Source organism: Canis aureus, chromosome 16 (assembly GCF_053574225.1).
Source record: "Canis aureus isolate CA01 chromosome 16, VMU_Caureus_v.1.0, whole genome shotgun sequence".
In the NCBI taxonomy this organism is placed as follows: Eukaryota; Metazoa; Chordata; class Mammalia; order Carnivora; family Canidae; genus Canis; species Canis aureus.
In genome coordinates, this window is record NC_135626.1 from 40,352,885 (window position 1) to 40,371,785 (window position 18,901).

The following is an 18,901-nucleotide window of genomic DNA, read 5'->3' on the forward strand; positions in this document are numbered from 1 at the left end:
TAAAAAAAATTAAGCCTGCCTCATACTCTAATTTCTTTCAAATTACTCCTAAGAAAGAAATAATCACTTGCTTAGGCCAAAAACAATGATAAAATTTGCCTAAAAATGATGCCAAAGCCCCTGGCATTCTCTTAGTGGAGGAAAGGGATCTTGAGGAAGAACAGGTAGGAATATCCTTCCAAACTGTCCCTCAAGTGCCTTTCAATTTCGAGGAAAAGGCAAAAAAGCTTGCCTCTCAGAAGGAAGTTTGTTAACAAGCTGAACTCTCAAACAAAAATCATCTTCTCTCCTTTCATCTGGCTGCCCTCATTAGGCAGATTCCCCAAGACCTCTTTGAGGTCCCTTAAACATATCTCCATAGACCCCAAGACCCAGACCAAGTGCTTACCTTGGAGTTAACCGTGCCCCGATTACAGTAGAGTTTAGCATTTGTTTTTATATTGTTAGGGTCTATCCCCAGGGCTTCTGTGTACAGTTCATAGGCTAGCTTGTAATTTCCTTCTTTAAATGCTTTATTCCCATCTTCTTTCTTTGCTTTAAGTGCTTTAGCATTCTACAGGGAAAAGCAAGGGGAAGTTAGTTCATATCCAGGAAACCCAGACAACTGTACAAGAGGCCCAAGTCTATTTTTGATTTCTCAGATCACAGCTGTTTAGCCTCGCACTGATCCTTACCACAACCACCCACCCCTCCGCCCGTACCCCCACCATCTGGGCTCTTTGTTGCTCACTGGTGCTTCCTACAGAGTGGACAGGAGAAACCAAGATTTGCAACAGAATATCATTGAGACTTGTTTGCCCAGGATTTACCTCCACTCCCTAGGATAAGCATTACTATTTTTTCTTCACTGAGGGAAGAAAATAAGAAAAAGCACACTTAGGTATTAGAAGGATCTGACCCTACATGATCACATTTACTTTTAAGTAAATAAACGTAGTTCTGACATAATTTCTAATCAAAGACCAAGCATCCTGGCAAAGCGGGAAAAGGAGCTATCACATTTCATGTGATCCTAGAACCTTTCATTTTTGATTCACAGGTTCAAAAAGGAAGTTTTCTTTCCTACTCAGATCTGGGGCCTAGAACTTACTCTGCAAGCAATGCAGGCCTTCTCATGGTCAGGAGCCATTCTGAGAGCCTGTACAAAAAACTGAACCGCCTTCTCAATACAATCTTCATAATAAAGGCAAAGACCTCGTACATACAGAGCATCCGCATTGGTAGAATCCATTCGTAAAATGTCACTGCAATAGCCAGAGAGGAGAACATTCAGCCATGGTTTGGATCTCCCTACCATTACTATCATTTGTGATTACTATCACTAATTTTTCCCTTGACCATGTGTCTAGTATGGAAAGCATCCAAAGGTCAACAGATCCCAATAAGCTCTTCCCATACCTTCCCCAAATAAATGACCTATATTTATCTTTATTTATTTATTTATTTTTTTTTTTAAAGATTTTATTTATTTATGACACACACATGCAGAGAGAGAGAGGCAGAGACACAGGCAGAGGGAGAAGCAGGCTCCATGCAGGAGCCCGACGTGGGACTTGATCCCAGGTCTCCAGGATCACGCCCTGGGCCAAAGACAGCGCTAAACCACTGAGCCACCCGGGCTGCCCTATATTTATCTTTAATACACTTCATGTGTCTCAGTCATTATTAGAACAGAGATTGGCAAACTACAGCCCAAAGGGCTAAATCCTGCCCACCGCTGTTTCTGTAAATCAAACTGTACTGAAACCTAGCCACATCATCCATTTATCTATTATCAATGGCTGTTTCTGCACCACAGTGGCAGAGGTGAATAATTTCGATGGAGACTATATGACCCGCAAAGCCTAAAATATTTACTACTGCCCTTTACAGAACTTGCAAACTTGCAAGTGTTAAAAGAAAATTACGTTTAAAAAAAAATAAAAAAACAAAAAACCTCACACAATCTCTTCTTCCATATATAGCTAAAGTACCTACTGTACTTCTATATCTGGTAGGTTTTCAAATCCAGTCTGTTTGGTTTTAAGGCCCAGGAAGGTCGATCAGCAATAGCTGGTCTACCTAAAGGACATATGGTAACTCCTGCTAAAGAGAGCTGCCAGACAGCACCTGTCCAGTGGTATCTGGCATTTCAATGCAGAACTGGCCTGATTTCATACCTGGCCACAGACTGTGCTTCCGGATAACGACCTAGCATTGCTAAACATTCTGCTTTGAGGATTTTGAAGCGATGGCAGGCAGGGGCAAATTCTAGGGCACGGTCCATGCAGAAAACCACCTATGGGGAAAAGAAAGCAAGTAAGGTTCTTCATTCTGGACTCTAGAAATATCTTCATTTAGTCTGGCCACAGGCAACAGACAGATTCAAAAGAAAGTAATATCAGAGGTTAGGAACATATCTAAGTCATCTGATTAAACCACTGAAACGAGGGGAGCAGTTGATCCAGAAGATGACAACGAACGTTTACTACGTACTTTATATACTGATCCATTTAATGTTCATGACAATTTTATAAATTTTACAAAGTACCTTATTTTATTAATGAGAAACTAAAATGCAGAGATTAAGGAATGTGTTCACGGTCACCGAAGCTAGTAAATGACAGAAACAGGATTCGGTTTCAGACACTATGACTCCAGAGCCTGTTACTTTAATCATCATGTTAAAAGCTGCATGTTAATAGCTACACTAACAGTGTAGAAATACTGTTATTTGCTATCCTGCACACCTCACCATGCTTAGGTTACTACAAAAGACAAGGATACCCAAAATAACCTGATACAGTCATCGCTCCCTATATTATTATTATTATTTTAAATTTTATTTATTTATTCATGAGAGACGGAGAGAGAGGCAGATACAGGCAGAGGGAGAAGCAGGCTCCATGCAGGGAGCCCGACGTTGGACTCGATCCCGGGACTCCAGGATCACGCCCCGGGCCAAAGGCAGATGCTCAACCGCTAAGCCACACAGGTGTCCCCCCTATATTATTAATATTGCTTACAGTTCCCTCCTCCCTGTGCCATAAGCCTTACATCCCACTAAGTACCCTAGTGGCCACCTTTCCTTCTATTTTATTTTTAAATTTTTTTTAAAATTTTTTTAATTTTTAATTTTTAAATTTATTTTTATTTCAAAGAGTTTATTTATTTATTCATGAGAGATACACAGAGAGAGGAAGAGACATAAGGAGAAGGAAAAGCAGGCTCCCTGTGGTGAGCCTGATGCAGGACTTGATCCCAAGACCCCAGGGTCACAACCTGAACAAAAGGCAGACGCTCAAACACTGAGCCACCCAGGCACCCCTATTTATGTTTTAAAGATAGATAAATTGGTTTTGGGGGGGAGGGGAGTGCAAGCAGGGGAGGAGCAGAGAGAGAATTCTCAAACAGACCCCCCACCCCCCAACTGAGCAAGGAGCCCAACATGGGGCTCAATCTTAGGACCCCAAGATGACCTGAGCTGGAAACCAAACATTGGTTGCCCAACTGACTGAGCCACCCTGGTGCCCCTCCACTTCTATTTTAGTAGAAATATATCAATAAAATAGTTCATTTAAAAATATGTATTTTATTTATTCATTTAAGAGAGAGAGCATGCATGCACAAGCAGGGAAAGGGGCAGGGGGAGAGGGAGAAACAGACTCTCCCCACTGAGCAGGAGCCCAACTTGGGACTTGATCTCAGGACCCCAGGATCACGACCCCAGCCGAAGGCAGACACTTAACCAACTGAGCCACCAAGGCACCCCAAAATGTTTCATTTTAAATGGCCCTAAATAGTTTATCAGATTGTTATACTCAACATATATTCCCATTTTTCTCTTTTCAGAAGTTTGTTCCCTGAGCCTTCATTTTTGGTTTAGCTGCTATACCTGGGAGATCCTTACTGAATCATATTCTTTTCAAGGATAAATAACCCAAAGGAGAAATGCGGAATTAAGAGATACCCATTTCCTCTAAGAATCTGAATATGGGGATCAGGAAGAGATGAAGTCTAAAAGCTCAGAAGCAATAACAGGTCAAATTCCAGCAAAAGGTAACTGATTAGACATTCATATAATGGAATACCACATAGCTCTAAAACAGAATAAAGCTCCTTTCCATGTATTAGTACAGAAAGACTTCCAAGGTCTACTAAGTGCAAAGAAAGCAAGGTACAGAACAGTGAAGAACATGACCTTTCACGCAAAAAAGGAAAAATTAGAACTCTGTATTTTGATATATGTATAACCAAACTGGAAGGGAAGAGAAGAAATAAGAACACAGATTACTTTAGCGGGTGAGAACTAGGCAGATAGTTGTTTAGGGGAATACCTATCACTGAGTAAGTTTATACTTCTAGCTCCCTGCCCCCCACCTCATACTTCTAACTTTTGAACAATGAATAGCACCTAATCAAAAATTTAAATTTGAAAATATGCAGAAGTAGGAAAGCACCAAGAGCTGCCCCACTGGGAAGATGCAGTGTTCACAGAGCAGTGGTTGGGGATGCCTCTCTATCAGGGCATGGGGTACTATCCTAGAAGTTCTAAGGATTCTGGAAGTTCACGCATCATGTAAGATAAAGTCATGGTGCTAACTTTTCCCCCTTAAACAGAAATAGAACTAGTTGGGGGGTATAGGGGAAACAGTCAGATGTAAGCAGCCACACCCTGTTGCCTTCGCAACGTTGTGTGGAGATGGTTCTGCTCATCGGGTCAGTGGAGTGTCAGCTGAAGGCTCAGCGCTTCACTTCCCACCCCCCACCTCCCCATGACGAGGGACAGCTGCAGGCAAAGAAGATCTTTGTTTCTTCCAAGTTCATCTGTTTCCCCTGCCAGGATCATAATTCTTCATTTGTGACATCACCATGAGCTACAGTGGGGGGGCTGGGATGTCGCAAACAGAGGATTCTGTCACAAACTGGGGATTCTGGCTCCAGAGTGGGCAAGAGAGAAAAGAAACTCAAAAGATTGCCTTTGAGACAAAGCTTTTGCCTATGTAAACCTCAAAAAACGTGACAAAAGGCAGAATCAATCGCTTTCCAAACACACTCGACGCCCCCCCAACCTTATGAATCACACTACAAAGACACTGTGATTATTAAAACCAATGGACAGAAGAAGGATGCTAATAAGTTAATGCTGAGACTCTGTATAAGCTAATCAGAAATATTTATTACCAAATAAAAGACCTGCACAGTTGGCGACTTAAGCATAATTAAGAACAATTCTTGGGGCACCTGGGTGGCTCAGTTGGTTGGGCGTCTGCCTCTGGCTCAGGTCATGATCCCAAAGTCCCAGATCCAGCCCCACGTTGGGCTCCCTGCTCAGTGGGGAACCTACTTCTCCCTTAGCCCCTGACCCCCACTCCTGCTCTGGCTTGCTCACTCTCTAATAAACAAAATCTTAAAAAAAGCAATTCTTAACTGTACCGTTTTATCAAATGTTTATTGAGTACCTTCTACAGAAAGCACTGAACACATTCCCACATATAAAGTAACAACATCTGTTCCTTGGATGATACAAACCTCTTTTAAGTGATCTTGAAAGTTGAACCTTTATCAGTGGTTTTTACCTTTTTAGGGGGTCATTCGCCTCCCCTTCTGAAACACTAATGAAAGCTACTTCCAAATATCATCTAAAGGAGGGAATTAAGGATTATACAGATGAGGTATAACCACTATAAACTAGATCTAGAAAGATTATCTAGAACTTTTATACCTTTCCCATGTTTTCAGATAGGTTAACCCCTTTGGAATGTAAATTTCACTATCACATAGCTCCAAAAGAATAGTGTGCTTTCACAGAAAGGCCTAACATCAAACTGGTGGGACGACAGGTTACGTACACTATTCAAAAATCTAAAGGAGCCTCTATTATTTATTTATTTATTTATTTATTTTAATTTTTTATTTATTTATTTATGATAGTCACAGAGAGAGAGAGAGAGAGAGAGAGGCAGAGACCTAGGCAGAGGGAGAAGCAGGCTCCATGCACCGGGAGCCCGACGTGGGATTCGATCCCGAGTCCCCAGGATCGCGCCCTGGGCCAAAGGCAGGCGCCAAACCGCTGAGCCACCCAGGGATCCCCTCTATTTTTTATTTAGACCTGCATCTAGTTCACATAAAACAGGAATTAAAGCTAGCTCCCATTATTCAAGTTAAAATGGATTATCCAAACCTAATATTTTATTCCAACTAGTGTTTCTTCTACTAACCAGCGTACTTTTAGGCTACTGTATCAAATACAGGAACAAACTCAATTAAACTCACTTTTTATCATAAAGCCAAATATAATTAACAAGTAAGTACCTTAGCAAAATAAATAAATGAATGAATGAACGCATGCTGTTGATGATGTGGAGCAAGAGAACTCTCATTCATTGCTGGCAGGAATGCAAAATGGTACAGCTGTTTTGATGGGTGTCTTGCAAAACTTTACTTTTACCACATGATCCAGCGATTGCACTCCTTCATATTTAACCCAAAGAGGTGAAAACTTATGCCCACACAAAAACCTGGACACAGATGTTTACAGCAGCTCTATTCATAACTGTCAAAAATGTGACTTTAACAGATGTGTCTCTGGTGGGGAATGTTGATAATGGGGTAGGCTATGCATGTGTGGGGACAGAGGATTATGAGAACTCTCTGCCCTATCCTCTTAATTTTGCTGTGAACCTGTTCTTAAAAAATAGTCTTTAAAAAAAAAAAGAGAGAGAGAGAGAAAGAAAAAGGCAAAGCCAAACTGAAGGGGTAATTTATTATTTTGGATCTTCCGTACCATACTACGCACGTGTATACACACTCACACCACATACACACGCATGCACAGCCTTGTGATAAACTGTAGAGGAGACTTCCCCATAGTGGTACTTTACCTTCCGAAAATCTCGCTTCTCGAAATCCGTTTCTGCTATTTTCTCATATTCTATGACTGCATTAGCATTCTTGAACTATACCAGAAAATCAGATAAGGGAATGTTTTAATGACGTTGTAGTTTCAACCACAAAATTAAATACATAAAAAAAAAAAAAATAAACAACCACAAAAAAAAAAAAATCAAGGCTTTGATGAATTAGGAGTTCAAGAAAATCAGAACCACATACTTCACAAATCAAGTCGGTGACAATGCAGCCGAGACTCCTAACAACAGGCAGGCTAAAGCCCCACCTGTACCATTAGTTTGAATTTCAAGTCAGGAATACCAGAGTCGTGCCTTGATAGACATAAAACAAAGGCACGACATTGTCAAATGAGACTGAGAATTTCCAGATTCTCACTAAAATGCATCCAAAGGTAAACTGGGTCTATATGGAGATGCAACTAAAATACATTTTGGCTGCTACTGATGTAATGAGGATTTGAACGTACTCAAAAGTCAGTTCTTTGCAGCATCTGCCCACTCCCCAGCTATCTCAGAAACCCTCCATTTCATAGATTTCTGAAGCTATAAATAAAAATATTCAAAACACTGTCTACATGTAAGAAACTGAGGCTCAGATAGTGAGATTCATTACCCAGGTGTGGCAAAGTCAGAAGTGAGACTAGCTCTTAGGTGGTTTTTTTGTTATTTTTTAGCTCTTAGTTCTGACTTTCAGGTCACTATACCACACTGCCTCTTTCGATACAGACAAGAACAGAACCATACCTCCTGGTGCGCCTGAGCATTTTTGTGATCCAGTTCTAGGGCTCTCTGGAAACTACGACATGCTGCCATGGCATTCCCTAGAGATAGGTGGCATTTGCCCTCTCGTAGATGTCCCTAGAAGAAATGCAAAGAGGGAAGAAAAGGAGCATGACTGCCAAGTAGAGAGTAATCAACAGCAGTAACAAATACCCACACAAAACCAACAGGGATGAAAGTGGCCAGAGCAGTGGTTCTCACCCAGGAGAGATTCCACTCTCCATGGGACAGTTAGCAATGTTACAGATATGTTTGGTTGTCACAACTGGAGAGAAAGGGGAGCTACTTATACCTGCGGTTAAAGAGACGCTGCTAAACATCATATAATGCACAGGATAGCTCTCCACAACAAAGAATTATCTGGTCCCAAATGTCTACAGTGTTAAGACTGAGAAGTCCTGGGCTAGAGGAACTCAACTGCAGCAATCTGTCCTCCCCAGATGGTTGCATTACGTACCCGGACAAAACTGTCATCCAACCTCACTGACTGCTGTGCATCTCCAAGAGCTTCCCGGAATTTTCCGAGCATCATCAAAGTGGCTGCTCGATTCCCATAGTAGCTAGCATTTTTAGGACACATATCTACAGGAAGGGCAGAAAATAAAGCTTAGCATGTAAATAAATAAATATTTATTAAATAAAGTAAAATAAAGCTTGGCATGGGTCAGTGCTTCAAAAACTCAGGGGTCATCTCCCCTCAGAACTACATCAAGGCAATCAAACTATAATAGGAATGCTAACATACTCTCTTTAAAATGCAATGGCCAAATTTTTGACTACCTGTGCAAATGGACAGAAGCAATGGTATGACCAATTAAAAAAATAAAAGTTACTTAAAAATAATTTACACTTAGCTTTAAAGTGTACTGATTACCCCTTAGAGGGGATGGGTCAGCATATTCATCATTTTTTTTTTTAAAAGATTTTATTTATTTATTCCTGAGAGATGGGGGGGGGGGGGGGGCAAAGACACAGGCAGAGGGAGTAGCAGTTTCCATGCAGGGAGCCCAGCGTGGGGCTCAATCCCAGGTCTCCAGGATCACGCCCTGGGCTGAAGGCAGCGCTAAACTGCTGAGCCACTGAGGCTGCCCCGCATATTCATCTTCTTAAGGAACTGTATTGTATATAATAAGAGATGAAAATGAATTTATATTTGTTGAATTAGGGGTGGAGAGTTTGTAAGCAAGTTAAGTAAGGAACATGCTGACATGGGATTAAAATATGTGGGCATGGGACACCTGGGTGGCTCAGCAGTTAAAACATCTGCCTTTGGCTCATGTCGTGATCCTGGAGACACGGGATAAATAAAATAAAATATGTGGGCAAGTGGAGCATGGAAGTAGTTAAGACTTGATAATATCTGTGAGGGCCATTTTCTAACATAGTTAAATGAACTGGAAATGGCTGAGATGCATTTAGGTACGTATCTTTTTGCCATTATATCTAGAACTTCTTAAACTGTCTTTGTCAAATGAAGAACTACCCATCTGAGCTAGGAAAAATCATCCTCATGAAGTCCAAAAGAGTTCACACAGTAAGTTATGAACCCACAAGCCAAAGGCTACTTTTCTGAAAGGTGCTACTCAGAATAGTATTTAGCAAATTTGTCTTCAGCATAAGCAGTAGTTCTCACCTATGGCTTTTGTATAATAATTATAAGCTTCATTGTAATCTTTCTTGGCATAGTATGCATTTCCTTGTTCCTTGAAAGACTCTGCTTCCCTGAAAAGGAAAGAGAAAGAGGAGCATGTTATTATACACAGGGAATAACCTCTGTAATCTCACAGGAGCAATTTTTGGTCTAGAGCCCCAGGCATATTGAACTGAAAGTTAGTGCAATGCTTGAAGGAATTTATAGGTTTGTTCAATGCTATTTTTTTTTGTCACTTAGATATATTCAAGCTAAATCAAAAAAACCTCTCTCATGTTGCGTGCCTTTTCCTCGCTATTCCCGCCTATAGTTATATTCCATACAATAAGCAAGTTTAGATCATCTCTCATAGAGACTGAATTTTTTTAACTTTATTTATTTATTTATTTACGTAGTCTCTACACCCAGCATGGGGCTCAAACTCATGACCCCAAGATCAAGAGTTGCATGCTTCTCCAACTGAGCCAGGCAGGTGCCCTGAATTTTTATATGTATTTCCTTCCCACTGTGTCACAATTGCTGTTTCTTTAGCAAACATAAAAAAATCAGTTACAGATCATTCCATTCAGGGGCAATGACTTCTTAACGTGAAATGGGTCACATCCTTAGAGTTCTAACGATATATTCTCTTGAAAACTGGCTCATGCATTTGTCACTGAAAGGACAAGCAGAGCAGAAGCAGGTGGCAAAGGAGTTAAAAGCATAGCATACTGGTGTTTAAGATGGAGGACAGAGTTCAATGATAGCAGAGATCAAGAACCTGGGTAACAGGAACATATGAGGTACAGCCTGCCAGAGCCATGCTCTAAGAAATACCCCTCTACTGATGTTCTTTCTGCCCATCACATCCACATGGGTACTTATTGCCCCCTCTACCATTCCTATAGCACCTTGTATAACCACCAAGTGGATAATATCAGAATTTCTACCCTACTCCAAGATCCTTTTTTGAAGTTCTGCCACCAGACAAAGTGTATTTTCCAAAAGGAACAATGTTATGTAAGTGAGAATTATATTCCAGATCAAGGAACTAGAATCGAATAAGACATGACCAACAATGTTTTAAAAGAACTGGTAACCCCTACCAAAGATACCCCAAATCATTCTAATGACCAACAATCATTCTAATGAGTGACAAAGATAATTCTTTACCCAAATGATTTCTGCAACATATCTTAGCATTTTTGTTATAAGAAAGAATCTTTGTTTCTTTTCCTCTACACATCCAAAAAAGAACCCAGTTCAAGGGAAATAGAGACAAAAGTACCAGTTTTTAACCATGGTGATGGTAATGGGAGTTTACAGCTTGATTTTATGCACCTCGGTAATGGAAGGATTTGTGATTTATTTACTTACGTATTTTAAACTACAGAATGGCAAAGCTGCCCTCCTTTTATTGAGGTGATCTCCCTTTCTTTTTTTTTTTTTTTTTAATTTTTTTTTAAGTTTTTATTTATTTATGATAGTCACAGAGAGAGAGAGAGAGAGAGAGAGAGGCAGAGAGAGAAGCAGGCTCCATGCACTGGGAGCCTGATGTGGGATTCGATCCCGGGTCTCCAGGATCACGCCCTGGGCCAAAGGCAGGCGCCAAACCGCTGCGCCACCCAGGGATCCCCCTGATCTTCCTTTCCATTCTTCTCCAGCACTGTCCTGGCAAGCCCTACTAACATGAAAAGGCTGCTAGAAGAAAGGAGAAGGAAAATGGGAATGATCTATAAATGTTGACAGATCTGAACTGTGATGGACATGAATTTATTTGAATAATTTTATTACACCAACTGGCACAAGGCTGTAAAGAGGCCATCTGCTATTAAAAGTCCTCAAGAAGGATCCCCCAAATGCAAGATTTATAGGACCAATTGCAATCTTTCTGCACGGTGTACACCATCCTATAACTCTAAATTAAGCAAAGCATTCTAAGAACTATGAGGAGCCTACCCTTTAAGAGCAGATATGCCAAGAGATCTGAAGAAAGGGCTTCCCCAACACTGGATGTCAGAAGCTGAGTCAAATTGCTGTGAAAAAACCAGAGTGGTAAATTCAAAGGAAACATTAGGCTCACAATGTATGTGAAAAGATCTAGTCTTCCTTTCAGCTGCCTAGTGGCTAAGAATACACAAATGCTTAAAGAAAACCAAAGGTATCCAGACACTTAGACACCATATTAGTAGTATAAAGCTGGTTAAGCAAAGGTGAAACAATCTGTAGAGCTACAGAAAAGTGCCCTTTCTTTCCTGAAACACAAACTTCCATGGAGGCAAGGGAGTTCTGCATGGGCTGTAGAAAGTAAGAAATGATTACTGAAGCCTGGTACTTCCATATGTTATCTTTCTACCAGGTGTTTCATTATTCCTATAGCTCAGAGAAGTAAAATAAGGAGCAGAGATAAAAAACTGGCCCAAGGTCAGGATGTCAACCCACACCTATCAGATTCCAAAGCTTATGCACCATCTACTATGCTAAGCTTTCTCTCCAATGCTCATCTGTATCTATTTCTTAAGACTTAAAAAATTAATCTGTCCTGCTGGGAACAAGACATGGGCAATGAATGTGTATTTCTTCAAACTAAGACATAAAATAGCCCTAGCATATAAAATCCAACTCCAGAACTGCAATCTAGATTTAAACAAGCTAAATGACATTCCTAACAATTAGTCACAGAGAGAGCAGGGCTCCTTTCTCTTTAAGACGCAAGACCTAGTGAACTGGACTTTGCCTCCCCCAAGAAATGCATTTCATTTTAGTAAATGGTGAGTAGATTCCATTCTAGAGCAAACAAAGCGAGTAATGTAGAGTCAGCCCACAGCAGAAAGAACAAGAAGAATTGTGTTGTGACAAGTTACCATGTTTTTAACCTCACACTGCACAGCATCAGGCCAGAATTAGCTATTCCCACACAACTGCCTCATGAAAAGGACTTATTTTCATAGAAACATGGTTGATTAACAGCTGCCTAAACAATAGGCACTTAGTGCATTTAGGCTGAATGCTTATTTTTTGCCTCCAGGTCCAACTCTCAGAGTGGAGTCCCCTCCTTCATTTTGAACCTCCCCACCAAATACGAGACAAGCTTTAACCAATGGGCCTGACCCAGTGAGACCAGCCGAGGAAAAAGTGGATCTTTGGAATCCAGCATGGCAGCAGCAAGAACTGAACAAGGCTGCATCAGGAACAATTCCAGGGTCAAATCCATTCAAGTCCTGCCCTGGGAGTCTGAGAAAGGGCTGAAGCTTGTTCAAGTTGCCTTTACAGCAAAGGGACTGAAGGATGAGATGTCAAAGGCGTGGGACTGGAAAAGAAGGAGAAGAGCTGGTTAACACTGGAATCGAGGACAGCCTGGTGCTGGTATCTGTCACTCCACTCACCGCCAGGATCACTGATTTGATAACCAAGTGAAGTTATAACATGTACCTACCAAACACATCAGCACCGAGAAAGGAAGGATTAGGATTAATTAGGTTCACCTGGACCAACCAAAAAGAGGAAAGAAGTCCAAAAGGGACTAAATTACACTACAGATTATTTCTATGGACACAAAATAAAATTCAGACTAATCCCTGAAATATAATGCCACATGAAAATATAGACACGCCATAACTGACCTGCAGGAGCTATTAATAGCTACACTACATCTCTAGTCCTTTTTCAGATTTTCAAAGGCATTCCTAGGGAAGATCTGGGCATCCTGAAGTGGTTATGGTGATACTATTACAAGTTCTTCAACAAAGAGCCAGTGAGGCACCCAAGGCCACCACACAGGCTCCCCAACTTCACAGTCCTTGGTTTTCTCCCCACTAGATCCTGTTAACCAGCGTCAAGGTTTTTAGATTAAAAACTAATTTATCTAGTTTTCCACCCAACCTCTAAGCAGAGTAAGCTTCACCTCTGATTCACCAAAAGATGCTGGGAAAGATTCAATCCTCCACCAAACCAGTCCTTTCACTTGAATTTTCACAAATTCCTGTGAAAAGAGCTACTGAGAGATTTTCAAAAACTTCTATCTTGGGTAGCCCATGTGGCTCAGCGGTTTAGCGCTGCCTTCAGCGCAGGGTGTGGTACTGGAGACCCGGGATCAAGTCCCACATCGGGCTCCCTGCATGGAGCCTGCTTCTTCCTCTGCCTGTGTCTGTGCCTCTCTCTGTGTGTCTCTCATGAATAAATAAATAAAATCTTAAAAAAAAAAAAAAAAAAAAAAACTTCTATCCTCTCAGGAGGTATGGTGGGGAGGGTCCACCACAGCAGGATCAGTGGAGGGCCTGGGTGGCCTTCTGACAGATACACGTAAGGAGACTACATATCACTCTTGGTCGGCTTTGCTATTTTAAAATATATTCCTATATTTTTCAGAAATAACCTCATCAATCAAAACTACAGCCTGGCACCTGCTCTTCTACACTACACATGTTAAAAATCTGTATATCCTCTGATCATGCAGTTATATTCTCTCCTCCAATGTAGCACTCATTCTTCACAGATGCTAATTACTCCAATGAACAGTGCCAAGGGAATCATTTGGTATTACACAGGTCTTAGCAGGGCTCAGCATCACGTGATCAGTTCAGACAACATGGGCTTATAATCACCAGTCAACTCTACACATTTACAGCACAGCTAAATTAAACATACATTAAAACACCGCAGTTGACATTGCAACGTGACCCAAATTAGATGCCCTATAAAAATCTCCATTTTCTCTTTAAATACTTCTAAGTTGGATGTTAAGCAAGCTCTTCGCCTTAGGCCAACTAATCTATCTTAGCAATGAAAGAGCGAATTTTACTCATCAGCTTTCATTAATGCAGGATTCATTGGATGGTAGTTTTTAAAACGCCCTCAAATATAAGTGGGTTCTCTTTGGAAATGCTTCACATTTCATGTATTTGTGAATTATTAAAATAGAGATGAGATCCTTCATCACTTGTACAGTATCATTTTAGGATTTATTTTTTAAAAGATTTTTATTTATTTATTTGAGAGAGAATGTGCATACATAAGCAGGGGAGCAGCAGCCAGAGGGAAAGGGAGAAGCAGGCTCCCTGCTCCATCACGCTCTATTTCAGAGTCCTAGGATTATGACCTGAGCTGAAGGCAGCCACTTAACTGACTCAACCACCCAGGCACCCCTCACTTTAAGATTTAGTTACCTCTGTGCATAAAAATAAAGACCAGCACAGTTCACTATTCTGTAACATTTGCAACCTAGGATATGCTGATATTTTTGTATGACAAAAACTTAACTGACTGCTTTTACTTATTTCAAGTATTTGCCTAGAATAATACATTTTTAATCAAGTTTAGCTCTTCTAATAGCCATGAATAATAGTTTAAATCAAAGGGGATGCAGAAGCTTGGATGAGATCTTCTTTTTTGCATTTTCTTGATGTATTCTGCTACTCCTGATATGACAGAAAAATCTAACTGCTAAAAATACAACTTAGGACAAGATGATTTCTTTGGTTAGAGCACAGTAATGTTTCAGGGCCTTTGATTTGGGAGACTTTTATTGGCAGGAAGAATCTTAGAAGAAGCTATCTATTAACAACACTTTATACTGCCCCTAAGTCAAATATTCCTTATGCATCCTAACTTTCAAAATGTCACCTTCACTCTGTGCTTATTCGCCCCTTTCTTTTATTCAGTCAAGTTTATTAGTTGTCCGTTGATCTAGAAATATCCTCCACCCTTTAGAATTTATGGGATCTTGGCCAGTCTCAGAGTAGAAATTCCTTCCTCCTTCCCACAATCTGAGACCTCTTGTCCCCAAAGGCACGTCACAGGGCCTGTTTCAAGTTGTACTCTTTCTGACCTCCATGAGGGAATAAAGTAAAAGGAGGCCAGGTGCCTTTTATTCCATCTTACCAAATGCATATTATTCTTTCTTTCTTTTCTAACTAGCCTAGGAATGAAATAACAAGTTTTATAGAGATAGGTGGAGTAATCTCACAGATTCAGTGCTTCCTGAATGCAAGGTGCTATATGCTGGGTATGAATAAAGGCTTCAAAATGGTCCAGAGAAGGGCAGCCCGGGTGGCTCAGTGGTTTAGCACCTGCCTTTGGCCCAGGGCATGATCCTGGAGACCCCGGATCAAGTCCCACGTCGGGCTCCCTGCATGGAGCCTGCTTCTCCCACCACCTGTGTGGTGCCTCTCTGTGTGTCTCTCATGAATAAATAAATAAAATCTTAAAAAAAAAAAAAAAATGGTCCAGAGAAAACAGAGGATGGGCTCTCTAATTGCTACCAGATGGTAAAAGTGGGCTACCCAGTTTCTTTTACCCAATTTGCTTTAGAATAAAGTGCTTCTGCTTACACTTCAATGCACAAATACCCACCCTTCTCCCCAAAAAGAGGGGAGGAGATGAAGGTAACTAATTAACATACCAGTTCAAATTATTCTCTTTCTAGACATTCAGGGGAAAGCCTCAACAGGGGCAGAGCCAGAAGGGACCAAATGAAGTTACAGTCTAGACAAGGCAATAGCACTCTCTACTGCTAGAGCAGGGAAGGACACCAGGCAACACACTGGAGTTGGCAATGTCTTATTTAGGGCGGGGGGGGCGGGGGGGGCAACCAACTAATCAATTGACCCAGACAGAAATTATTGCACTCAGAAAGATGTTCACATGAAATAGCTGACTCAATCATAATAAATTGATGCTAGTTCCTTAAATGAGAAGTGTCACAATCTGTGGCATCTACTTAATCTTTACTCCACAGAAAAGGGGATCCAACCATAAAGCTGCTTCTGAGAAGCCACTCTGAGGACATAAGTCATTGGCCTTTCACCAACAGCCAGAGGCTTGTTTCCATAACATACCCCAAAACCCACCATTTTCTATCCCATGGTTCCTCACTCTGTGAGCTCTCCTAATATCCTCTTAGGGACATTAGCATCCAACAAAAATCTAGAACTAAGAAAATAATTAAGAAAAAGGCTGCTTTGAGTTTTGGGGAGAGGTGGGAGTGGAGGGGGGAACCAGAGTGGGAAGTCTAGATTGTCACCTGGTATGTTGCTGCTAAAGTTCTCAATAAATAAATAAGTAAGTAAAATAAAGTTCTCTTGATTCCTTACTTTAACAGGTGGTTGACTATCTCAGGGCAAACTTCCAGAGGAAGAACTCTTAGGACAGAAACTCCCCAAGAATAAGAGAAAATGTTGCTTCCTCACATACCCTCCCCAAAAGCCTAATAAAAGAATCAGAAGAGAAGGTGAATACTTTGCTTATCTGACAATTTGGCCTCCCCACAAAAATTTTAAGTAACATGACAAGAGAATATTAGATGTCAGAATTAGCCTTTGAAAGTTATCTCTCTTCATATTTTCATTCTCAAAAGCCTCAACCACCCATATCCTTGCCAATGGTGGGATAAAACATAGAAACTGCTATTCTGATTTAGATGGGGAAGGAAAAAAACCTGTCAACCCAATACAATGAATAGACATTGGGGTAACCTGCACGATGAATCCTGCTCTTACTGCTGAAATTCAGACAGTTTAAAAGAATACCTGGAACGACCTCTAAGTAACTTCCACATCACTCAGCACTGGAGAAAAGGGACCAAACATTAATGAAGTAAGAGAGAAATGGGCTCTCAGAGGGACTGTGCATCAGACCACAAGGCACCTAGGCAGCCGCTGACCATTGTTCTCCAATCTTCTAAAGTCCTAGAGAAAAAAAGCAAAGGCAAGTGCCCAGTACTCAGCTTTTTAAAACTTTTAAAATACTAGCTTCAATGACTACACTCATCCCTGATTGGCTAGAATGTTCAATAAGCTTGGGTTTTCTGCCAATCAGATTTCTGGTCGTTGGGAATGGCCTAGACTTGAGAGCAACTGCCATTCGACTTGGTTGGTTTCTGGTTCTGGTTAGTATTTGCACCCAAATTAAAGCAGCAAGGGCAGAGAGACCCTTCCTCTATACTTTACCTTAGCTCCAGTTATGACTTAACAATTTTTAAAAAAGGTTTTATTTTTAAGTAATCTCTACACTAAAATGGGGCTCAAATTCACAAACCCAAGATCAAGGATTGTATGCTCTATCGACTGAGCCAGCCAAGTACCCTTGATTTAACAATTTTGCTACTTGTTAATATCAAGTTCAGGGCAGCCCCGGTGGCTCAGCGGTTTAGCGCCGCCTTCAGTCCAGGGTGTGATCCTGGAGTCCCGGGATTGAGTCCCTCGTCGGGCTTCCTGCATGGAGCCTGTTTCTTCCTCTGCCTGTGTCTCTGCCTCTGTCTCTGTGTCTCTCATGAATGAATAAATAAAATCTTTAAAAAGAAAAAAAAAAGGTTCAATTAATCAATTAGGTAATCAGGTTCAATCCTGGTATTCAGGATCCTGTATTCAGGATCCTGTATTCCTAGCTTTATCCCTTCTTAACCATGACTTATTTTTTTTTTTTTAAGATTTTATTTATTCACGAGAGACACACAGAGAGGCAGAGACACAGGCAGAGGGAGAAGGAGGCTCCATGCAGGAAGCCCGATGTGGGACTCGATCCTACAACCTCAGGATCATGCCCCGAGCCAAAGGCAGGCGCTCAACTGCTGAGCCACCCAGGCGTCCCAACCATGACTTATTTGTCCCACCTCCCATTTCTTCCCCTCTGACCCCACGCTTAGAAGTATACCAAAATGAAAATGAAGGATGAGAGCAGTGTTTTCACGGACTTGGATTTAAGATCAAAGATAATATCCCAGGGCACCTGGGTGGCTCAGTGGTTGAGCATCTGCCTTCAGCTCAGGTCATGATTCTCGGATCCGGGGATCACAGGAAGCCTGCTTCTCCCTCTGCCTATATATCTCTGCCTCTGTGTCTCTTGTGAATAAATAAAATCTTAAAAAAAAAAAAAAGATAATATCCCATTTAGCTTGTGGGCTTACTGAAATGTCTAGCTGCCTGCCCTGGAACTTCAAGAGAAAGTTTAGAGAGACAAATACCTAAGAATTTAAAACAGAGTGAGAAAGGAGAGCTGGGAGAGGCATCCCCACAAGCTCTTCAGTTATGCCCATGAACTCCAAAATGTCCCAGGAAGCTGTAGTAAATAAACAACTGCAGCATATCCTGGGATATGGATTCAGGGTTCAGCACTTCCCACCAACAACATGAATAGAGAAATAAAAAGCAAATTCTACAGAGTTTACCATACCTAGATACTAAGAAAGGACCTAATGGTCTTCCTTGAGTCCACCATGAAAACAGATACAGAGGTTATCAGATCAAGGAATCAGATAAGGATGTTCTATCTCCTAAATCTATGGCTTCAGGCTTCGTTGGTTCCTTTAGACCCTATTGTCCGGTGGTCACACCGGATTCACGGATTCATGCTGAGACAGAGAATGCTTCTTCTATCCATGAGCAACTTGGAGCAACTTGAAATACTTCAATTTTACCGTAATAAAGACTACCTACGGACACCTCCCCAGTCGAGGAAATGTGACCAGAGGGCCTTCACTAGAGACAAGTATTCATATATCAGATAAAGCAATCAGCAACTTTCCAGGAAAGTGTAAGGCTTGAAATTAATTTAATTAAATTAAGTTAAATTAGCTGAATTGTAAAACCACTGAAATTTAGCTCTC

General features: G+C 41.1%; 1 protein-coding gene across 5 annotated transcripts in view; it reads right to left on the reverse strand.

Moving 5' to 3' along the window:
* The window catches only part of DNAJC7 (DnaJ heat shock protein family (Hsp40) member C7), a 29,947-nt gene that overhangs the window by 7,652 nt on the left and 3,394 nt on the right, over positions 1 to 18,901 (reverse strand). For 2 of the 5 annotated variants that reach the window (XM_077853240.1, XM_077853245.1), the window contains exons 2-8: positions 9,304 to 9,392; positions 8,128 to 8,252; positions 7,635 to 7,748; positions 6,864 to 6,938; positions 2,160 to 2,278; positions 1,091 to 1,244; positions 389 to 553 (exon numbers count right to left, since the gene is read on the reverse strand). In XM_077853240.1, coding sequence (XP_077709366.1) covers positions 389 to 553; positions 1,091 to 1,244; positions 2,160 to 2,278; positions 6,864 to 6,938; positions 7,635 to 7,748; positions 8,128 to 8,252; positions 9,304 to 9,392 — 841 coding nt within the window. Of the gene's footprint in view, positions 1 to 388; positions 554 to 1,090; positions 1,245 to 2,159; positions 2,279 to 6,863; positions 6,939 to 7,634; positions 7,749 to 8,127; positions 8,253 to 9,303; positions 9,393 to 11,259; positions 11,295 to 12,411; positions 12,434 to 16,826; positions 17,588 to 18,901 lie in introns of those variants that run through there. The other 3 variants (XM_077853243.1, XM_077853244.1, XM_077853246.1) reach the window with 3 other exon arrangements.